At 42.8% G+C, this 24611-nt stretch overlaps 1 protein-coding gene across 1 annotated transcript in view; it reads right to left on the reverse strand.

Moving 5' to 3' along the window:
• Positions 1–24611, reverse strand: part of UNC80 (unc-80 homolog, NALCN channel complex subunit) — a 124160-nt gene that overhangs the window by 94142 nt on the left and 5407 nt on the right. The window contains exons 3-15 of the mRNA XM_059476229.1: positions 22467–22623; positions 21301–21599; positions 18743–18866; positions 16931–17004; positions 16279–16418; positions 12495–12756; positions 8401–8535; positions 7548–7770; positions 5562–5702; positions 4005–4273; positions 3044–3397; positions 2145–2291; positions 171–318 (exon numbers count right to left, since the gene is read on the reverse strand). Of these exons, the coding sequence (XP_059332212.1) occupies positions 171–318; positions 2145–2291; positions 3044–3397; positions 4005–4273; positions 5562–5702; positions 7548–7770; positions 8401–8535; positions 12495–12756; positions 16279–16418; positions 16931–17004; positions 18743–18866; positions 21301–21599; positions 22467–22623 (2473 nt within the window). The remainder of the gene's footprint in view (positions 1–170; positions 319–2144; positions 2292–3043; positions 3398–4004; positions 4274–5561; positions 5703–7547; positions 7771–8400; positions 8536–12494; positions 12757–16278; positions 16419–16930; positions 17005–18742; positions 18867–21300; positions 21600–22466; positions 22624–24611) is intronic.

Consider the following 24611-nt stretch of genomic DNA (forward strand, 5'->3'; position numbering starts at 1 on the left):
TGCCTCCACTGCCTAAGGATTCAGTTTATATATTCTGAGAACAGCAAATCACATTTTGTAGTTTGTGGAGGACAGGAATGGGGCTTCTTTCTGATGGCACGGTTTAAGACACACAAGTGTGATGGCACAGTTTAAGACACACACAAGTGACTGATGCCAAGAGTACTCACTGTCAGTGACTGGCTCCATGCAGAATCCCAGTAAAGCATGCAGGAAATCCACCACGTTATTGAGAGAATCCTTGTTCACGTAATCTCTCACGGTCTGCCGGAATTGCATCTTGTCCAGTTTGTACAGCTTGGTCAGGCAGTTCTGGGCCTGCAACAGTGCCCATCAAATCATATCACATCAAAGTACAAGCTCAAGTTTTGCTAACAAGAACAAGGTGACTTTGCACTTAGCTGTCTGTCAATGGTCCCATAACAGGTTCACCTCTGGAGCCACCAAGAAATTCGGCACCAAAGTATGGGTGCCACTGTTTGAGGTGGTGATAAAGCCACTACCAGCTCTATCTCCTGTCCTCTCTTCCTGTGCCCAACCCCAAAGCAAAGTCTCACTGGATGTAAATGAACTGGGAAGGCACCACCTCTGTCAATGCTCAGTGCCTTGGTGGAACAGGTTCTTAGCCTCAGGCATATGATTTTCACCCTCCAGATCAGACCCAATCTATTGAATGCCCCTATATCCAATTTAAATCCTACAAAACACTAACTTTTTACTTAAAAACTATTAATTGTCAACTTCTTATCACAAAACTAGCCATTCTACTGGGACCCCATGAAGCCTGGAGTTAAAAGAATCTAAAATATCATCTCTACAGGAAACATGAACTCTCCTGTTATCTACAATAGGGTGCTTAACTTTCCAGTAAACTCAGACATGATTGTCCACACAGTCAACACAAACACTGCATGCAAAGCAGTTTGGCCAGACAAACACACAGAAAATGCAGCAGACTTACACATGTAGAGAAATGTTTTCCTCAATTCTATGGGCCTGATAAGAATCTTGGTTCCAAGAGACTTATTTATTTATACTTGATGTTATGCATAGGTCTAAATGCTTTGTTGGCTCAGCTCCAAAGGAAAACTCTATCTGACATGGTGATGAATATGGAACCTGTTCAACCAGTGCTCTGTGCAGAGCCTTTCTACTGCTACCACTAGGACTCTCTCATCCATCTTATCCAATTATGCCCACTCCTGCAGCACCTGGAAATCTAGCTAACACAAGAACACTGCAAGGACACAGAGCAGCCAATCCATCTCTGAGAAATCAGCCTCAGAGCCCAGAATCTAATTACAGCTCTGTTGGCACAGCTCAAGATAACCAAAGCCATGGAGAAGAATGTGGTTCACACACATCCCATGGGATAAGTAAACTCTCACTATAGTCATGGAAAATGCTCCCTTCTGCAAGCACACAAGGTGAGGAAGAGGCACGCACTGAGAAGGCCTTTGAAAGGCTCCCATTTAACAGGGAGTTGGACTGATCTCAAGGAGACAAATTCTTCTGGATTAAATCTGATGTCTGGGCTACATTCTGGGCACTTTCCAATGTCTTGACTGGGGCAGGGCCAAAATTGTTAGGAACCTACAGTTATGACCCACAATATTCTTCAAAAAGGGCACGAGTGAGTCTTTTGCTTCCTTGCAGAACAACAGAACAAGTACAGTGCAAATACAGTGCACTCCAACCATCAGGAGCTGATGGAGCAGCCCAGCAGTCATAATCACCACTAGCAAAGGTGGACATACTTACATACTTACACCTCAGACTTTTGGATTTACATAGGCAACCCAAGACAGCTGCACCTCTTGTAAGTAGCATACACTTTTGGGGTACTATCCTGTGAAAAATTACTAACACCAGCTCACACATGGAATTTGCTCCCATGTATTGTCCCAACCCATCTGCTGGGGTGGCCAGAAGCACCCTGGTCCCCAGGTGTGCCCTTAGAAAGCCCCAGGGACTGGAAGGCAACGCTACAGCTGAAAATCTGCTACGGCTGGGCTGCAACACAGTCTGTGAGCCGGGGCAAAAAGCAACACATTTACTGTCAATACAGGGAAAGCTACAGAGGGGGCAGGCAGCCATCTCAGCAGTACAAGGGGGGACACTTTAATGAGCTTTAATTCTCTTACATTCTCCCGAAATACCTGGAGTCTCAGGCGGTCTCCAGAGAGCCCTCGGTGTCCTTCTCCACAACCATAGGCACAGCCCAAGGACTTCACAATTTTGATCAGCATTGTGAGTGCCAGCCTATGGGTGCTGATAGATGGGCCTTCATCCTGAGGGTCACAGAGGAAAGGATAGTGGGTAACCCTGGCACAACCACTGGCATTCTGTTGGCATTTTACTTTTGACAAACTGCTTTCCATTTCTCATCTCAGACACTCCATCACTGAGTTGTTATTCTTGAAGTGTTTACTCCAATTATTTTTCAAGTTTAGAGACCAGCCCCCTCCTTTTCAGCTCCCAAAAAGTATGCTATAAATGTGAAGTCCCTACATGCTGCTATGCATACCATTCAGAACTTACTTCAAAAAATTATCCCTGAAAAACAGAACTGGCTTGACTGAGTAGAAAACTAAGTTTCTTTTTAAAATGTCTTAGATATTATGCTCCTATAAGTTGCAGCTTCAGAGGTCAGCAATATAGCATCTCTTGTCCAATTCTCATAGCAATACTGAAGTATTTAAGACTTCTAGTAATCAAATAAAAAAGAAACCGTGCTCACATACTGGGTTCCATTTTTCCTTTACAAGCTATGAATAATAAACCTGAAAAAAAAATTGTCATCGAGGGTTGCAAACACTTTGTGAAGATATTGAAAATGTCCGTGCCAGGCTCACAAACTTCATTTTTGGCAGCTGCTTCTCTGCAGTAGTTACAGTGCTTGAATTGCTAATCATGTTTCCTCAGCAGAACCCCAAGTGAGCACCACAACAAAACAGAAGGGCAGCTGCATACACATGCATACTCAGTCTTAACAGATATTAAAGTACATTTGGAATTGTACAAAAAGAGAAGCAAGACATACCTTTTCTTGCTTCTTGTCATTCTTCTCATACGGCCCTCCTCCTCCTCCACCACCTCCATCACCTCCGCCACCTCCTCCACCACCTCCTTCTTCTTCTCCATCTCCAGCTCCACTAATTGGAGGTGGCCCAAACCCACAGGCTGAACCACAAGCAGCCCCTTTAAGCTGGAAGGAGCCTTCACTTGGTCTCTTTTCAGGGGCCTCGTTTTCTTTGTTCTCGCTCTTCCTGCGCACTTTCTCCACACAGGGCACCACACCGAGCTGCAGTAAGCACTCCACAATGTTCAGTGCCACGTCACAAATCCGCGAACTGATGTCGTGGTTCAGAACCAAGTAAACAGCCTTCAGCACCACCTGAGGGATTCAAACATCCTATTTAAAGCCAGAATTATTCCCTCTCCTAGTAATATTTAAAGATTCTAGATTCCAGAGAGTCATTAGAGCGGGCACAATACAAACTGAACAAATAATACACAACCCTAAATACCAAAAGCCTACAACCTAGATGTCAGACAATAAACCACAGGCTGGGCACAGTCAGGCTGAAAAGGAAACCATGAGATGACATCTGTGAGCCTGAGAACACTGCTTCAGTGCATCAAGAGCTGGCAAGTCATTGAGGGGAAAGCAGAAAAAGTGAGGTTTAAGGTGCTAGAAGAAAGGTGCTACTCAGTCTTATACTATTTTATAGGGAATTTGGTGCATGCCCCAGGAACACAGCCACTCAAGATCTGATGTGTGCATTCCACATGCACATGCGCTCCTTGCAAGGAGTAACAGGAGTTGCAGTTTCTCAGAGGAGACTTTTAGGGTATGCACAAATGTATCTGACTGACCTTTATGTACTGCTGAGAGAAGTCATATAAAGATGTGAAGGAAAAGCCCATCAAACCCCTGATCTCAATGGAACAGCTACATTGACAGAAGAGGGACCTGGCTTTCCTCATTCCTTGCCAATTACCGAGAGATCCAGCATGCCATTCTTGTGGACAAAGCTGTTGGTTCCATCAATGTGATCCGTATCCTCCAAGCAGCTGTAATTGATGCAGGAGTCTGTCAGGCTCCGTGGGAGGTTGGCACATGCCAGTGGCTCGTGGGGCATCTCGGGGATGGGCACCTGGTTGCAGAGCTTCCTCATGTGCTCGCTGAAGAAATCGGCATAGCCCACGTTGAACGAGGCCAGGGTGGTGTTGAAGGTGGCCACGGTGATGGTGGAGATCTGGGACCGCACTGCAGGGAGGAAAAGAGCGACCTGAAAATAAATTTCTATCTCTACAGCTACACAACAGAAAATAAGGCTGAGCTTGCCTAAAGGGAGCAGCTCCTAAAGTGGTTTGTAATGCCAAAAGGAATCACAAACTCCTAATTCCTATCACATGCACAGTGACCAAAGGTAAACTCATTTCTTCTTTTAACACAGTGTAAATTAGAACAACCCCAAGCTTGTTCCAGCAGTTCAGTTCTCTGGCAGCTCAAGCTGATGTTAAATGGGCAGTCAGGTAGATCAGGCAACTCAGACATTCTAAATCTAATCCAAAAGGATTTTTCTCTTTGCATTAATCCAGTGCCTCATCTCAAAAGCAGCAGTTTGCCCCTGCAAGGCAAAGAGAAAGAACTCTGCAGCTGAAAGGCAGCAGGGGTCAAGGCAGCAGCACCATAGCACAAATTTGAAACAGCTTTCCAAGTCACATCAATCTGGAAAATTTCATCACACCAGTTGAAAATAACAATACCTGTGACAGTCTAAACCATCTCCACAATGAATAGCTGTCTGATGAGAAAGGCACTGCAGTCTTGAGCTCACAGTGTTCAGAGACAGGAACTTTGAACTTCTCAGGTTAGCAAGCTGGCTTCAAGAGCAATTTTTTATCAAGGATGTCTCATATTTTTAAAAGTCATGCTGATTTCTAGGTCCCAGTGCTCATAATTTCCCACACCTAGTGCTTTGTAAGTAGGTTTATATACCCTCTAGTGCAGAAAGACACCCATAGGGTTGTTTAGACCACCATCTGCCAGACAGGACAGTAAAAGGGTTAGAGAATAACAAAGAATCTCTTCCTGTGGCTATTGAATATAAATATATTCTATATTAATGAACTAATGGCATCTAATACATTTAATAAACAGTGACTCAGTGATGGACTGGTTCTATTTTGTACATAGCAACTTGCCAGAGTGGCAATCACATTTCCTGACAGGTTGTGCAGTTGTGCTAGCTGCCATTAAAGATAGCAATGCCAAGCTTCTGTTCACACTTTTGTGTTGTGTTGTGATAAGGCAAGAAAACCTCCAACCATGCCTTCTCCCTGCTGATGGCCACCAATTGTTTTAAAAAGTGTTCCAGATAAACATGAACTGTTTGAAACCTTTTTCTTCATAGTACATAAAACCCGTCAAGAGATACAGAAACAAAAAAGGAAAAATCAGTTAGTTGCACACATTAGAAAGAGTAATTCTTCCTTTCACTTTTTGGGGTTGATATTTCAGTGAAGCAGCTGTCCTGATGTGTTAAATTTACCTTCTTTGACTGTGTTGTCCCCATGGCTGTTGGAGGGGTCTGGCAGTTCAGAGACCAGCGTGTGGTGGGAGTGCGAGTGCCGGGCGCTCAGCCCCTCCATCTCCGTGGCTGTGTCAGAGCTTCCCCTCCTGGTAAACTTCCCTAGAGAGACAACAGGAAATGGAGATTTTGTTTAGCTACATGAGGGGTGGCTGGAGATAGCAGCTGAGATTAATTTTTAATTAAAGGATTGGAGTCTGTAAAAATCAAGATTTTTTCATCATGCTGTGAAGCGGAACCAAAGATTATGGCGGGATCCCTCACGTGGGTTCATTGACATAGAGACAAAATGGTCCAAACTCTCTGCAAGGCTCTTCCCCTCAGCACATACTGGTTTAGCAGACACCTGCATTCTTAACCAACAGCACCTTCAAGAAAATAAGACTGGTCAGCACTCCACCCTTTGGGGCATGTATAGGAATTTAGTTTCTTCTCCTCTTTCCCCCAAAATCAATATACTATTTTAGAGGAGTGCTAAGGTAAACTAAATTCTTCAAGAATACAAAAAAACCACTGTTTAGTGAACTTAGAAATTTGAAGTAACAAATTTTTAGGTTCAAACACTGTACCTCTGCAATATCAAGACAGTGTAAGCCTCACTGAGAAAATACCCTATTTATATTCTATCCAATATGCACCCCAGGAAAACTGTGAATAGAACTTTTCGGCATACTAATGACACTGTTAATGATACTAATGACACTGCTGCTAATAATTGTCATACTGTTGTAATAATTGTCATAATAATGATACTGCTGCCTCTTCAAAGATTTCTCTTTTAAAGAAGGGAATATAAAAATTCTTTGGATCTATTTGAAGATGCAATGCTTGTGTAGTGCTTGCTATCACACAGGAACGGTGGTGTTCAAGTGGAACAGAGATCACTACAGGCTTCCAGAGTAGCTATTGTTCCAGTAAAGAAGTTTTCAGAGAAAAAGTGAACTGAAGCATAAGTCCTTCAAGGTCTGCTGTGAGCAGTTATGTCACAGACATATTTTATGAAAAAATCATTTTGCCAGGATTTTTTCTCCTGAGAAGTCTCAGAGGAAAAGAAAAACAAAAACTATCTGCCCCTGTGGAATGCAACAGGTGCATCTTTGATTGGTCTCACATGGTTGTTTTTAATTAATGACCAATCACAGGTCCAGCTCTGTCAGGACTCTGAGCAGTCACAAGATTTTATTATCATTCCATTCTTTGCTAGCCTTCTGATGCAATCCTTTTCTCCCTATTCTTTACTATAGGTTTAGTATATCATTTTCTTTTAATACAATATATATCATAAAATAATAAATCAGCCTTCTGGAACATGGAGTCAACATTCTCATCTCTTCCCTTGTCCTGGGACCCCTGTGAACACCACCACACAGTTACCAACAGATATGTAATGCAAACATTTATGCCCTGGTAGCTTCCCACTCTCAGGAATGCAATCTCATCCCTTTCCTAGACTTCTTCACTGCTTCCCTTCAAGGCACTGAAAATGCCAATGCTTAGCACAAGTTACAATGCTATGCTCAGGTTATCAGTGCTAATGATGATCAGTCACAGTGGTTATTTGCCACTCATCCACACAGTCCATTTATACTTTCAAAGGCCTCTGAAGCTGTAAATAAACTATTGGGTCACATCCTTTCTCCAGGCCATGTTATCCTAGTGAAAATACACGCAGTGTACTCGCTTATGCTTTAACATTCTGCCCAATCTTTTCACACAGATACCTCCTCACTCTTCCATCCGCTCAAATATCCTTGAGCCTCTGGTTCTCACAGCCTTCAATTCCACTCAACAACAGTCTTGGAATTAAGAGGGTTTTTTTTTAATTAAGCAAACAGAACCGGGAACAGAGGGTGACAAAAGGGCTGGATGAAGAAACAGCCCCTGCTGATCTCGGAATGTTCACAACAAGAGCGACACGGAGCCTGGGGCAGACCAGCGACGCCTCACCTAAGATGGTGGTGGGCCACCCTCCCCTCTCCATGCCACGCCGGTCCTCTCCGATACCAGAGAAGCTGCCGAAGGAGAAAGTGCTGCGAGTGGGGGAGACATCCAGGTGATCCTCGTGGAGCAGGAAGGGCACCCCCATCCGCCGCTGCCGCTTCTTGCCGGCGTGGTGGAACGGAATCGAGCCCTTGCGCTCGCGCTCCCTGTCCTCTTTGCGGCTCTTGAACTGCAGCAAGAGGACCAGAAACAGGAGCAGTTAAGAAGCTTTGAGGCATGGAAAGCAACCACTTCAGGGAAAAAGATAACACAGATATATTTCCCCAAGTATAACTTTCCACTCTGAGCATTTTATCTTGGCCATTTCCCACGGCAGAGTCTAATTGCATGCTGGGGTCCTGTGAGCATTGGAAGGATTTCGGTCTTGCCTGAGGCTGGGATGGATGCCCTTGGATAATTTTATGGCATTCTTTGACCTTGAGCATGGAATGGATGGTTGGAAACCCAGAGCTAAGGCAAGGGAAAAAAAGCAGAACTCACTGAATTAGCTGGAATTGCAGTGAGCACTGGCACTTAAAATTCGGCACTGTCTGAGCAGCCTCCTGTCATGCAGTTCCATCAGGACAATTACTCGAATAAAGACTTCAGCATTATGCTCAGGATGTGCATATAAAAACCAATATAATAACATGCAGAATCAACTCTAGTGAAAAGGGATGATGATCTCACATATGACATGAATATACATTCCAAGCAGACCTCATGAATACATAGTCCAAGCAGACCTTCAGCAGCTACTTAGGGAGACACCGAGGTGCTGAATCGCAGGTGAATTAAAGTGCAGTTTTCTTTCACTCACCTTTTTGAAGATGTTCATGCCCAGGTCTGTGGAGAGATCTGGAACTGCTGGTCTACGCAAGTTGGTCAGTGAAACCTTGGAAAATGCCTCTGTGCTTAGTGACTTTTCTTCCTCATTACATTTTATTGTAAGATCCTGCAGCTCCCAAAAGAAGACAAGCACAAGGAGAAACAGAGGATTATCAGCTTTGAGAAAGGAGCTACTTCCTAGAACTATCATAGGAGCACTGTAGAAGAAAAAGACCTCAAATTCATTATGAAAAACCACTTATACGTTTAAAGAAAAATAAATGAACAAAATTTAGAAACTTCCAGAATTATTTCCTTTGTCTAACCTTTCAGTCACCAAAGGAAAAAAGTACAGCACACTATAGAAAACCTCAGGCATTGCTGTCAGCCTGGTCTGGTGGCATGGAAGAACATGTTTGACTGTGATCCCAGGTAAGACTCTAAGTAACTGATTATGTCCTTGAGATGATGGTTTAAGTTCATGAACAGTCATAATGGTTACCCCTTGCAAAGTGCTTCATTTAAGATCTATGCCCTTAATAACATACACTTTTAAATATACATTTTGGAACTAAACTGCAAATAAGTAACATTGTCCTTCAAGAAACTTAATTTTCAGAAAAATTACTTACTCAAAGAAATCTAAGACTTCTAAATCAGTAAACATCCTTTGCTTGTAATAACAGGGCTCTCCAGGCATCATTTTTCATATGAAACTTCCCCTTTCCTATATCACAGAATGTCCCACAACAGCAAAAACCATGAGGCTCCCTCACCCCAGCTTCAGCAGAGCTCACCCAACTCACCTCAGCATCAAACCCCACATGCCATACCTGCCTGCTGCAAAGAAGGAAACTGGCACAAACTCAGCTTCCAGCCATCTGCTCTCAATAAAGACCTAATGCCCATCTTCCATGAGATGTTTGTGCAGCTGACCTGACCAAACTCCCTCAGGGCAATTTGCTTCTCCCTAAATATCAGCTTTTTTCCAATTGAATGCTTTTTTCTTTGCTGTCCCACCAGAAACATTTAGCTGAAAAAGCAGGTCATGTTAAAACACCTTTCTGCTTTCAATGCAGAGATAGCCATATGTCAGGGATAGTTGAAGTGACCACGGTGACAGGTTTAGATTCTGCCTAGGCAGACTGCAAATTGCAGAGCCAGCTTCTGCAGCACACAAGTGTGCAGTTTTATGCCCAACAAGGTCCAGAAGAACCTGGTGAAGCCTTTGCAGCTGAAGTCTAACACCAGTTAGTGTCTGCAGCACCAAATACTGGGGGTCACATATTTTTCAGAGATGCTTCAGGCTAATCAAAGTCTACCCTTGAATCCTCCCTCTTAATTTTATCAGCACAAGAATGTAGGAGACACACAGCAGCAAGTCTCCTCCTCACCACTGTTTGTAGTACAAAGGCATGCTTATCTACCACTTTGTGTACATGATTAAAGATTCAGAGGAGTCACATATAAAATCCAACACACAGTAAATCAGGATTCAACCCTAGCCACTCTCAATGGTGAGGCCAGCAACTACTCCACATAGCTTTTTTCTTAGCCTTTATAGCTCTCTGGCCCCTTCAGGCTATAAAACATTATGTGAAATTATTTTGGATTAAGTATCTTTGCCCATTGGTTACTAAGTCGGTGTTTAGTAGGTGGTTTTCCTTTACTCAGTTTTTGCCTGCCACTTTATATCTTTCCTGCTGAAACACAGCGTGTCAATGTTTTTGAGAAGTTATTGATCACCCTTGAGTAGAAATAATGACACTACGTTAGGAATTTCAGGTCTAGACTGAAAAAACAGTCTAAAACTAAAACTTTAGGCATAGCCCTGTGTCAGACAAGCTTAAGAAGGCTCAGCACACAACCCCTTGTGTTAACAGAAAGGACAAATCCCAACCTTTGGGAGGGGGCATTCACTGCTCTGAACTAGCAGAGAGCCTTTTTTGATGAGACTTATGTAAGAACAGCAGTGAAGTTTCTGCAGTTGGCTGGGATGAACCAGAACCCAGCTGCTTCTGTGTGTTTGCACAGGTTTCAGACCTCAAAGCTGTAAAGAAGGGGGGCATGAGTTGAAAGTTTTGCTGCCTGGAAGACCATTTCAGTTCCTCCATCACAGCTGTTCTGCTTAACACGCTGTAACCCTGGAACAGGATTCTATTTTAAAGAAGTATGGCAAAAATACACTGGACTGACACAGAGGTCACCAAAAGCACTCAAACTCAGCCTTGGAGAGAAGCATGCCCTGGACAGAGCCCTCCTGTTAGCAGCCACAATGTACCCAGTGGAATTGCCAAATGGATTTAACAGAACAATATTAGAGAAGAGCAGTGGAGTCTCCTGAAGTGAAACAGCCTAGAAAAGCAAGAGAGCTGTAAAAGGAAGGAAGTGTTTTACAGCATAAAGAGAAGAACCAGGGCAACACTAGTGCAGCCAGTGCCCATGGAAGACAATGTCATTCACATTACCTCTGAAAACTATTGATTGCACTATCTGTTGCACTGGGAGCTAAACTTGCAAATATGCAAAACAACCAGGTTGCAATGAACCAAAGCAAGTGCAATTTTAAGAAAAAAACCAAGAATTCTGATATTTCCAACACAAAAAAAGACATTTGATAGCAAAATGAACAGATCTTTTTTTCAAGTGTGTCATAAAATCGGAGGGCAAAAGCAAAACATGCATGTGAAACACATCAAGAGCAATGTATTTCAATTTTCCCTCCAGGAGATGATATTAAGGAGGGTTTTTTGTACACACACAACAACCCTATAAAGTCTACAAGCATAGGCAGATTAAGATTGAATAGTAATTCTTATCACCTGGCCTAATGGAGCTATGTTAAGCTTTTCTAGGGGTGAAACATATTATAGAAATGACACTGAAGTACAACACAATTTAAACAATATTGCTGCTGCTGAGCCCTTAGAACCCCAAGTAACCAGCAGCTCTCACAATAATGGTAAGAATGCCTATAAAGTCCTGAGATCTAAAACTAACAGTAGTAATATTTACATTGTTTATGCTTGTCTTCTAGATTTTGAGCATCTGCAGTCTACTGGAGAAAAGATATTTCACCTTCCTTCCAGTCAATACCTATCAGAGCCCCAAAAGCATCAATTTTAGGAAAAACACCAAGAATTCTGAGATTTCCAACTCAAAAAAAGACATTTGATAGCAAAACAAATAGGTCTTTTATTCAAGTGTGTCATATAATCGGATGGCAAAAGTAGAATCTCTGCTAAATTTTGTAAGGCAGCTGCATCAACTAAGTAAATTGGCATTTGCTGCACATGACAGGAAAAGAGGGCACAACCTAAAAGTAGCACAAATCCACAAGGAGATTAACTGAAAATGCAACAACATTTCTTTTTTTATCTCTGGAACAGGTGAACAACACAAAATGAAAAAAAATATTTAAGCTCAAACACAAAGATCTTTAGTGGAGCAAGGTCAGGAAGACAGGGCTCATTGCCCAGCAAACAGGGAGCAGGACTTGACACCTATTAGAACAGTTTCTCAACACTATTTTGGCAAATATAAAAGCTATGTAATAATAGTGGAAGAAGTAACATGGAGAGCTTTTGCTTACTGCCACTGCTTGTCAAGCCTAATTCAATATTTTAGCACAAGAGTTTCTCTGAAGTGTGCAGTCCTGTACCAAATGCAGTTCCTTTCCTCTCATTTGAGGGAGTACACCAGGGAAGCTCAGTGTGTCCTGACCATTACACTGTAATGCAAAGGCGTTGGTAACCCTTTCTTCTGACAGCTGCATTAGCACATTCTCACATTAAAAGGACATTCTCACATTAAAAACTAACATCATCCCAGTTCCCCCTACATTAATTATCCCAAATCAACGCTCCAGCTTTCAGCAGTCACCAGCTGCGACCCTCTGCATCAAATTCTGCCTTTGAAGCATTCAATGTTTCCAGGGTCTCTTTCTGAACCAATGCAGGTATTTGACTGTAAGAATGACCTGGAAGTGAGCCCATACCAAAGCTGTGCCCACCACTACCCGACCAGCAGCCACTCCACAGCATCACCACGACAGCAATTATTTTCTTACCGCCCACAACCGCTCACCTGGGTTTTGTGGGTGTTCACCAGGGAGGGTGCAGCAGCCACCATGGAGCTGCTGCGAGGCCGTGGCAGAGGGGTAACCTCAGGCTCAGGGGGCTTCTCAGGCTTCTCCTGCAGCATGTGCCTCAGCCTCTGCAGGTAGTACATGAGCGACCACTGCGTGCCCTCCTCGGACCAGTGCGGCTGCAGCAGGCAGCGCAGCACAGCCACGTCGAAGTAGGTGGCGTAGCGAGACTTCTGGCATGGGGGAATCACCAAAGACACCCTGTTCCAAAAGGCAGAGTAGAAATGTCAGCCCTCACATTCCTTAGGCCCTCTTAGATACCCAGCTCTCTGCATAAAGTCCTTTGGGATTAAGGTGCCTAACTGATAATTGAAGGCACCTAACTGGATATTTGGCTTTCAGCGTCCCAGAGGACTCCAGTACATGCTCTTAGGTGTTTTTTTTGGATAGGGATGCTTTCTTAAACTGTGATCTAAAGATAAGCAGTACCTGTGCTGAGTAATTTGTTCAGCAAGAAGCAGAAAACCCTTGAGGATCTGCAGCTCTGATACTAGCAATGCATATTTAGGAATGGTTTAGATTTGAACATATCAGGCCTTACTTAAGAAAAAGCAGGCAAGGCAGCAAAGTTAGTTAACCTTTTAAGCTAATTAAATTGACTCCTACATAAATAAAAGCTACTATTATGAGCATTCTTTGCCAAGGTGCTCTAGAGAAAAGCACCTTTTAAAATGCTCATTATAAATTTATTGCCCTATCAGTTTCCCAGTGGATTTTAACATGGGAGTTCCTAAGTATTGCAGAAATTAGTGTACACAAAAGCAAGGCGGCTGTAGTGAGCTTCATAAATGAGAATCTAGAAAGTTCAGATTTCAAAGGCATCTATATGTCCTCCATAGAAAATGTTTTTGCAATAAAATGCCCCCAACTTTTTATTCCTAATGTTTTATACCACTTTTCTCCCAGCAGAGTACAACTGGCCTGATCTACGCTTTGGACAGTCTCTAGCTGTCAGGAGACAATCTGTCAGAAAGAAGCAAGTGAAAGGGAGTCATAGGAAGGAGAATCACATGGTAAGAGAAGGTGTGAAATGCTGGGGGTGGTGCAGAAACTCCGGATTTTTTTCCTTTTTTTGGTCTGTTGACCATGCATTTTGAAAGTTTCCACTCTATATTATAAGGTCACCTCTGTGACCTGCTTATTTCTGGGACTTTGGGATTCTATAAAAATTAAGAGTGTTTTTATGCACTATATTCTCAGGCATTTGAGAATTATCACATCAGGCTGGTGCTTTGTTTTTTGTTAAAAGCCATTTTTATTATCAACTCTGCAAACAGTGTGGACAGGTCATCCCCATCTCCACCACATTCTAAGCAGATGAATCCAAGGCCATGGTCCAGGAAAGCCCAAGGGAACAGCAGCAACACTGACCCCTGGGAGCTCTGAGTGCTGAAGTGCTTTGCTGGATCTCTGCCCTGTGCCCCCAAGGCAGGCATGGAGCTGGCAAAGGAGAGAGAAGTGTGCATGGAGCACTGACACCAACTGGAATCACATGAACCCTGCTCCATCTTACACGCCTGGAAACAGGGAGCAGGTGTCAGGGCTGGGCTTGGATCAACACATGGATGCAGAGCTCAAACTTGCAGAAGAGGGTTTGCTGCCAGCCCCACAAGCCAATGCTGGAGGCACTTGGAAACTGCAGCCCAGCCTGTGTCAGCATATGCCACACTACACAAAATACACTCAGAGTTTCTCCCCTAGTGCTGTATTCCAGGTAAGAAGGCTGCAAGTTTGACAACTTTGAAATGAGCTGTCACAAAAACCTGAAAAACTGATTTAGGAAAGAAAACAAGGTGAAATGGGAACATGCTGTAACATTTTCCCTACAAAATTGATGTGAAGGGTGGTTTTGTCCAAGTTTAGGAGTGATTATACACTCCTAAAAAGTGTATGGCACATACACTTATGTGTATATAGTGCAAATAGTCTACAAAAAGCCAGAAGTACACTCAAAGTACCCCAGCAAAGGAAATAAAGCCTGTCATCCCAGCAGCAATTGCCAAAGGGCTCTGCAGGACCCTGAGCAGTGTATGGGGCTAAATAAACAGCTTTTCATGCTCCCCTATTCACAGGCTGGAGCAAGGCATGTTTTCCTTAGAAAATATTTGTAATTAAAGTCCTTCCTGCAAAGTTTATTCCCCAGGCAGCCTGTTCAAGGTAGCAGCTGGATAAAGGGCTGTGGTTTATTTGCTTCAGGATTAAACTGAATCATCTCTATATGGAGAATTACACTGAGTGAAGGAGCAACACTCAGCTAAGGCCAGAACAAGCCATTTGTTTAGACAGTTTCTGAAGAACCAGAAATCAAACTCTGTAGTTCATTTAGAGGAAAACCTAGTGCTTGTATAATCAGCTGATGGGTGTCTGTGACTGCAGGGAAAGTGGAAAAGCAGCCTTCCTTCAACCCCAGGCCAAGGACAAAGGAACACTTTGGCTGTTGGTAAGCAGAGTAAACAACATTTGTTCCACAGTTATCTGTTGCTTGGCAACCAAAGCTCCCTGTACAGTTTTAACTCATCAATGAGTTCTGCAAATGAGGAGGCATAATGATGCTCTGTTCAAAGCCTGTCTGGAGCTTCATCCCCATGGCAACAACCAGGCCCTGCTTGATAAATTGATCACCTGATTCTGTCTCCTTAAAAGGTTGCTTATTTTTTACAGCTGTGCACTCTCTGAGCAGTAGTGTTCACACACAGAAAGGCAGCTCTGTCCCCACCTTCGGTTTTACTGGCTCACAGTAATAGAAATACAGATCCAGAACTGACAACAGGCTTGATTAAAAATCCCAAGGGATTTTGTTTTATCTCATTCCTGATGGGATGAGAGCCTTAAGGAATCGCTTTTTCCTTTGCATCAGTGAAAAAATGCCCTGAGCTCCCATTTGAGAGAGATCAGAGCTGTTCCTAGCTGATATTCAGAAAAATCACTCCATCCTCTATTTCTGTCACTGTAATGAAGCCATTTCCTAAAACTGCAGTGTTTTGGACATGACATTTCTCAAAAGAGATAAGCAACAGGACCAGAGCTTTCAGGTGTTCAAGTGACACCCCTAAATCCATAAATACTTAAAATTACAGCCCTGCCTCTGCAAAATCTCTGAAAATACTCATCTTGATTTACTTTATGGCCCTACTGAATGTCCAAGCACTACTGAAAATCCACTTCTACCTTTCTGTGCCCAAATCTAGATGAATTTATTAGTGCCAAGCTGGAAACCAGAGTCTGAGCACTGCAGGACAAGCTGGAAGCACATTTTCATAGCTGTGCTTCTTGGTTAGTCTGTTCCTTTGGGTCAGTAAAGCCAGCCAGGCAGCAGGATGCAAAGGAGACATAATGAACGCAATGGAGAGAAGCTTGCAGAAATTCTTTACTGGGGGAAAGAAAATCTGGTCAGAAGGAAGCCAGATAATATACCAGTTGGCTGAAGGTGAAACTAGCCTGGAGGGGTGAACCTGAGGGTTATTTTTTGAGTCTTTAATTCCAACATTCTAGAACAGACCAAAGAAACAGTCCCAACAGGCTAGCTAGAGATTTCTGAGGACAGCAGCACTGAGTAACAAGTGCTGCCTTCTTTTTCATCACCCAGAGCTTTGTTGAATTAAGAATTTGATACCAACATCCTGCACCCTCAGCATGTCCAGACAAAAGTGCATGCAAGATGGACTTGCTTGACCTCCACCCCTGAATTACATGAGCCCAAGTTTCTCCTGAAGGTCTCTGTACCTGGGATGTGCAGAACTTCTCTCCTGGGATGTTTGGGAGGACACACTTCCCTCCAAGGAATTTCCAGGATGACATGCTGAACCAGAAGCCTTTGGAGGTACAGGATCTGGCTGCGGTGCCTCACACACCACCTGCAGTCCCTTCAGATAGTTGCAAAAAAGAAAATAAGTACATGAATATATTACAGGTATATGAATGCGTTTATGTCTCTCAGGTTAGTTTTATAAATGCAATTTGGGCTTAGACACAACAGTTACTTACACCATAAAACCATGGAAAAACTGATCAAGCCTGGGGCTTCTCAATAAAAGGCATTGTAGAAGTAAAGGGTACAACGTACATTGTACAGCTCTCTTGGCCAGGAGAATGATTTGGGATGGAAGGGACCTTAAAATCAGGCTCCAACCCTCCTGCCATACACAAGATCATGCTTCCATCCTATCAGACAGGATAAGGCCAAGGAGATCCAGACAGATACACCCCACACCCTTTGGTTCCACTGCAAACAATGCTGGGAGCCTTAGCTGTGAATAACTGTAACTTCAGGAGATGAAATACTTCAGGGTGCTAACTGAAAGTTCTCTTGCAATATTTATTTGCCCCCTCCTTCAGCACCTTATTCAAACTTGTCAAACTTCAGCACAGGATTTACCTCAGTATGTCCACTGTCCAGATTAGGGGATTCACAAGTCACATTCTGATTATTGGTGGGAGAACTTCTCTTGGCTGAGGAAAGAAGTCAAAGCAGGACATTTCAGGAAATGCCTCCTGCACTATAATGTACCTATTATAAAGTATTATAATAAAAGCACAAACCAGAAAACAAAACCAGCCATCTATCTGCTGCCAACTTCCTAGGCACTAAACACAGCCATAAAAAGAAAATAGGACTGGGTTAGTCTTTTCAGTTCTTTCCATTGTGTTGTCAACAACACTGTCTACTGAAAAAATCTCTATTTCTTTAAAACTAAATTTGAACATAAATTTTGTTCTAAATCCATTCACCATCAAGTGTGTTTCCTGTGCAGAGTAGTGCCTTTTATTTTGGAGCTCTTCATCCTATTTGTATATATATTCAGGTCCTTTTCTAGATTACATCACTCAGAGTGTATTGTGATTTCCAATTTGCCAAATGCCTTCAGCACAGGAAATAAATGAATGTCACACAAAGTTTGATCTATAATGCTGTAGCAGACCAAGGGTATCAAACAGACTGGTATGACAAGTCTTGAAATCCTGTTGAAAACAGTGCAGGTATGACCGTTAATGAGACACTGCAAAACAAATACTGTAAAGCTTCTTTATTAGTTTATTTGTTGTTTGAGAGAAAATTGAAGTAAATTTTACTTTCTTTTTTCCCACTTTGAGAAAATGCTAGGATAGCAGCATCTTCCTCCACATAAAAGACCTCATTCCAATTAGTATTTCTGTCCTGCTGAAAGAACTTTCAAAATATCATAGAGAATTTTCTTTCCAGACTTTACTTCTGAAACTATTTTTAGGGATTTTCTGACCACACATAGACCTATAGAAAAAAAATCCAATAGTCAAAGAAAACTTAGGACTGATTTCCTCTGTTAGTTCCAGGGCTGAAATACTATATTTTAATTCTACAAGTTGAAGTGGAGGGACAAAGAGCAAGGTGTAAAAGACTGTTTTAAATCATATGGAAAACCTGAACCTTTTTAATTCTGGACTTTCCCAGTAGGGCTACAAAGTCTTCAGAACAAAATATGACATCCAAAATGATCTGTTATCAGAAAAATCTAATTTGGTGAATTACATTTTCACTATTGTGAGAATTACAGTTCCATGCTTTTGAGAACTGGAAGCAATGGTACAGCAGAATACCCAGCTAACTTGCAATTTCACGACCTCACAGCAATTATAAAGAGCTATTGCTTAAAACATATAACAGTAAAAATGGGAGGTTTTTTAGGACTAAGCCAGACAAAAAGACTTGGAAGCCAAAGCCTTGGAAGCCTACGCACCCAATTCCAATTTCACTATGGCTGAAGCACAAAGGAAAAGCAACCCCTTCCAGTATCCAAAAGTGAATTCACAACCTAGGCCTTCTTTGGACTCTCTTGAAAACTATGTTTTCTAATTTCATAACATGCTGGAAATCAAATTTTTGACAGCAGAACCACCTGGGTGCTCTTCACTGTTCATTTTTGTCCCGTGCCAGTTTGGGAAAGATTTCCTCACTCATGTCAGGCTGCTATGAGATACTGTCAAGTTACAAATTTCCTATTTTTGATGGTTCTCCCATCTCCTATTTAATTATTATGCAAATGTCAGTTGACTCTAAAGGGGAAACAACCTTAAACTACTCTGAGGTTTGACTAGCTCCTGCAGGATCAACACATTCCTCCATGTACAGAATGCAAGGGCAGCACCAGGCAAACAAAGGCAAAGCTTTGCCAGATCTCAGGAGCTCCACCAGCACAGCAAAGTCACAGACCTGTAACGATGTTCCTGATGGGTTTCACAAGAGCATTGAAGGCAGAAACTTCAGGCTGCCTGTGCTCCCACATTGGCTGCCAAATGACAAGGCCACTAGCCAGCCGGAACGTCAGGTCGGACTCCTAAGGAGAAAAACAGAATGCTGTTTCCACTCTGCAAAGCCTGTCATGTCTTACAAGAAAGAAGGGATGCCATGTGCAGCTGTCCAGTCAGTACAGGCTAACTCAAGGGCTACTGACAGCATTCAGCAGGCTCTATACATGTCAACTACAGCTAGTAAAAAATCACAGGGAAGTTACAGTCCAAAAATACACAAAGGCTTTTTTCAAGGGAAATTTCTATCCTAGTCAATGAACCCTGGTTTTCCCTGGACATTAAACTGTAAGAGAAAAGGCCATTCTTGTTACAAAGTATCCCTTTTAATTATACATAACCACTTTTTTAGTATTCAAGCTCAACTTTAGGATTTACACTCTAAGTCTTGAACTTCTTCCCCAAAAGAATATTAAATATTTAAGCATTATTTAGAAATTGAGGAAACATGTAAAAGATTACTATGAAGTAGTGGTACACATTACTGGTAACACATTATTGTTATCATTAGCACTGTTAGTACTTGAACTTGTCAATACATAGGGACACTGGTACTACTTCCACCTGTGCTAACCTTGTTTTACATAGGCAAGCAGCTGAAATCATATAAATTAGTACACAAGTCAATATTAGCAGGATCAAGGGGCAGCTATGCACTTAGCTGACCTCATGTCAGATCTACATTGGGAGACACAGGTGTCAGTACTGCCCCAGCTACCCCCATGTGGCAAACAAACATGGTAACAGCAGTTTTGGTGGTGTAATTTCAGGTGCACAGCGCTCTCCTATTGAGACAGCCCCAGAAGCCTTGGCATTTGGAATGGATGATGCAGACAGAGCTACAGGAATGGCAGGAACCCACTGCTTGTAGCTCCCCAGCCCTTCTATTCCCCACCCTCTGTCAGTGCTCTCTCATCATAATCAACTCACAAGCTTGGTTTTAATTACTGTTTCTACTAATAGCAGCTTGCAAAGCTTTCAGAGCTGCCAGCAGTGACACTGCATTTTCACTTGGCACTGCCAGCTTGTGGTGACGTGCCAACACTTCTACCTACAGCCATGCACTTAAAGAACTACATGCAGCCCCCAAAGCCTGATTTAAAAACATTTTGCTGAAGGCAAAAACCCTCCCATAAGTTAGAAAGTGAACAGTTTAGGTCTGTCTATGCAAACATGTCTTATTTCCTTGAGCCCATGCATTCCTCTGGCTATTAGGTAGCGAGTGCTCTTCCCCTGAGTCTTAAAAGACATCAAGAGGACACTGCTCACTTAGTGAACCACTTACATGCCTCATTTAACTCCTTTCCTGCACTTCATTTTGATGACAGAATTGTGCATGCTTTAATTGGCTTTTCAGCGTTCATCACCCCAGTGTTCCAGAGATCTCAGACATTTTCAAGGTAAATTTGAGGTGCTGTTATTAACCCCATCTTGAAAACAACATGCCAGAAAGATTTATGTTAAAGATTGGAAGTCCAATCTCTAATAGCCAAGGTCTAGCCCCAGTTTCATTCCATTTATTCAAACAGCAGCCTGCATTTTTGTGTGTAGTGCAAGAAGAATTCAGTATTTCTTTCTGTCCTGTCCCAGTAGCCTACAGACAGCTACTAAACAAGTATGAACAATCTGAGCTAAATAAATAACTACTGCACAGGAACTCAGTAGCAGAAGTAGAGAAAGAATCTAGTTCTCCAGTCTCACTTTTACCTGCCTTAATCAAAAGATTATCCTTTATCTCCTGTTCCTTCCTACTGTTGCAGCATAGAAGGCAGGATTAGAACAGATAGCCCCATCACTTCATGACTATACAGTCCTTTTTTTCAAGGACCTATTCCTTTTCAAGGCCTACCTGGAAACAAAGGCTAAATGGCAGCCTCCCAGAGCATGAAGAAAACCTTTTCATCACATCACTCTGCAAAGGTGATAAATTAAAACTAACAGAGGAACCCCAGCAGACAGGAGGCCTGCAGCCTGCTTCACACATCAGAACAAAGGAATGCTCCATTGCCTTTGCCACTGCCATGCTTGTAACACTGTCCTGCTAATTAGCATCACGATGATTAGTAATGACAACAACAAACCCCAGTGGCAGCCCCACTGTGAAATCTCTGAAATCCCAGCAAGGCTTTTCTGGGGAATGGCTGAGAACCACTGGAGCAAGTTAAAGCTCATAATCCTTTCTGCAGTTTTCAGGATCCCAGAGACTTCACAGGGGCCACAGATCTTTGCCATTCCCAAAGGCTAAGAATGGCTTGCTTTGTATATTTTTGTCTGTGCCTGCCTGATGCTGTGGTCATTGTTCATGGCACTGGAAGAATTTCTTCCCAATGGCAGCTCGGTAAAATATTTCCAGCAGTACCCCAGTGTGTACTGTGAGCTGAATTAAATAACCACAAAGGCAGAATCATTCCTTTGCTGCCCAGAGCTGTCTCCACACAAGAAGCCCATCAGTGTGCCACTTACTCTAATCCTGTGGACGAGGGGAGCAAAGAGGAACACAAACAGCTCCACTGTGGCCATGGAATTCTGGAAGAACTTCCTCCTGTTATTCTCCTCCTCATCGGTCACGGCACTGGGCCGGGGATGCCCTGGTGATCCTTGGTTTTCAGCCTGGTGGATAAAGGCACTGCTGCTCCCTCCCCAGCTGGAGCCTCTGTCTCCTCCAAATCTGTCATTGCTGCAGTCCTGAGGAGCCTCTAGCAGCATCCAGTGAAGAGTGTGAAGCAGCTTGGTTTCAGCTACTCCAAGCTTATCCTGATGTCCTGTATGGAAAAATCCATAAAATTATCTCACAGGGTTTCCATTAATGATACTGCTCAGAGTTGCACTGGAGGCTGGACATCCAACTCTCAGATAAGCATTTGAAAACTAAAATTCTACCATGAAAAGCACCAGCATTCTGTCTCATTGTATTTGAGACCTCCTAAATCAGAAGCCTCCATTTATTTCCCAGCATTTGGAGTTCAGTCTCTGCAACGTCAGCTGCAAGGCATGAACAGCAGCATGGACACAGAGTGGTCCCAAAAGAAAATAACAGCCTTGTCTGACTTTATTGAATAAGACAAAATGCCAGTGAGCACTGCAAGGTGCTCAAGCTGTTTCTTGTTCACGTTCTCTACTGGCATGCTTCAGGAAGCAAATTCCTGCTGAAATCAGTACAAAAGTAAATAAAGTAAGTTGGATTTGGATCTGCCCCTCTATTGATTATCTGCTGAGAGTCACATGCATTGGTCTAAATAAAAATAGAAAGAAAAACCCCCAAAAACTGAAGATATTGAAAGTACCTGCTGCAACTGACCACTGCAGCATGCCTTGAAAGAAATACATATTCCTCCAAGGAATCCATGCCTGCTGGGTGCCAAAATAAGTTCTATTATTGCTGGGAAATAACTAGCAAAATATTATTGAACTACTCTGACTCTCTAGCTCATCAGACCACTAACTTTACTGGGGAATATTTCACAGGTTATCCTCCCATAAAAGAGAAAGACAATCATCAAGAAAGGCAATCCCCAGAGGAAACTAATTAGGATTGTAGGGATTTGCAATGTGCTGGCACCCTGCGCAGCAATCTGTCACATTTTAGCTGATAGCTTCAATAATGAAAACAAGCTCACATGAGCACTGACCTAGCTTATTCCTGTTGGAGAGCAGCGTTGCAGTGCAGTGCAGCACATGAGGGAGAGCAGCTTGGACAAGCTCCCAGCGAGAAATGCTCTGGATGGCTTCAGAGAGAGCTGGAGAAAGGCCATGCAGCTTGTTTTCCACTAAAACTCTTTCAAAAGACTAAAAGAACCAAGGGAAAAAAATACATTATGTCTCTTTCTTCATATTCCTTCTAGTACACCAACATCCTCTTTTAAAAATCTCTAATTGTACAACTGAAGAAAATTTTATAAAATTTGCCCTGAAAAATACAGACGACAACTAAAGCTCACCAGACATATGGACATACTTGACTAAGAAATGAATGGACCACAAAATATATTTTCTGCAATATAAGAGAATTGAAGTATCATCTGTATATTAGTCAGTGCAGACATGAAGCCAGACTTGCAGCTCTGCTGGGTAAAGCCATTAATCCTGTTGGAAGTCACAGGACCCAGGAAAGCCTGTATTTGTGGACCTGAGTGCTGCATATTCTTTCACACACATGCTCTTTCAGTTTACTGTAACATAAAGGGCAAACCACTAAAGGTATATGGGCCTTAGGAAATGTTTTCACACCCTGTCACAAAAAATAATCCGTGTACAAAATTTTTTTGTCGAGCTATGACGTAATGGTTTTGTGAACACTTACAGAGCTGATGGCTGCAGCAAGTTCATTATTTCCACCTCAACCAACACAAAATAAGGCTATCTACCACTGAAATCCCTAAGGAAGCTCCTTACTGTTAGCTGCTCCAACTGTTTCAATAAATTGTTGCTGTGATCAGATACAAAGATCCCATTATAGGTCACAAGTGCAGTTATATTCCTTCACTGAAGTACCTACAGCAAAGATAATACCAATGCACATTCTTTCCATAAATCAGCTTAACCTCATGGTTACCTATTGGCTGTTTACCAATTTTACCAAGTTCTGGGCAAACTGTCGCCCAAAAGATGCTTCAAAAGCCCCTCACTCCAGATTCACAAAGCTTCCCCTGCAACACCAGTCATACCAATTTTTTCTCCTGTAAAATTGAGGGGGTGGTAATAAGAATAAATTTGGTTACAAAGAAGAAGAGCAAAACAATTATGTCAAAACATGTTCTCCTGAATGAGCAACCACTCCCAAGCATGGCATGCTAACCTGTGCTAACAGGCATCCTCCTGCCTGTGCCAGCAGCTGGGCACATTTGTTCTCTCAGTTTTTGTGGCCCTGTTTGCTGGTGTGGGCAGACATGAGCTGCTCTACCAAGAGCTGGGTGTCCTGGTGCAAGCACAGTGCCACACCATTTGAGATTTACAGCACCCAGCTGTAAACTAAATGGTTCTGTTCTCAGAGGCACAGAAACACACAACTATCCATTAGAGAGGGCTAAGCCAACAGACTGAACCCCGAAATACTGACAATAACCACCAGAGCTGCCAGCAAATACCAGCGTGCAGAAGGTCACACTGCTTACCTACTTGAAACACCAGGATGCAGTCAGAAAATGTAATACACTTTCCTTTTGGACCAAAAATGGCTGAAACTGGAGGGCTTTGCTGTAATACATGGGAAAAACACTGGCTTCCTGAGGATTGGTCAAAAATAATGCGCCATGGGTCATGTTATCAGCCACATGTGTTTCTCAGCACCAGGAATGGATAACCTGTCTCTCAGAGAAGGGATGCTTCAGCTCACCCTTACAGTGATCTGCTGGGGACCACAAGCATGTGAAAGGAAAAGTCTCCTGCCATTCAATCCTATCAGCTCAGAAATGGGGGCAAAATGAAGGGATACCAAAGCTTTGGAAGCCCAGACAGATCAGGGAGCAAAGTACCCATTGTAAGGCCTGATTCTGTCCCAGTCAAGATTCATAGAGGACAGAGAGTGCATTAGTATAAAGACAGAGGTTTAGAGTAAATATCCCAGTAAAGGGATTATTACATAACAAAAGGAGGGAGCAAAGCAGCAAAATATCCCCAGAAGAAGAACAAGAGGTGCATTGTTACAAACACCACAAAAATTGAAACAGCCAGTGAAAAACATGAGGTTGTACTTATTGTTATCAAAAGAGGACAGGGACCACTCCTTAGTCATTGCTCCAGCCAAACACTCCTATTTCCATTCTTCCATTAGCTCT

The sequence above is a fragment of the Ammospiza nelsoni genome, chromosome 7 (assembly GCF_027579445.1).
Source record: "Ammospiza nelsoni isolate bAmmNel1 chromosome 7, bAmmNel1.pri, whole genome shotgun sequence".
Lineage (NCBI taxonomy): Eukaryota > Metazoa > Chordata > Aves > Passeriformes > Passerellidae > Ammospiza > Ammospiza nelsoni.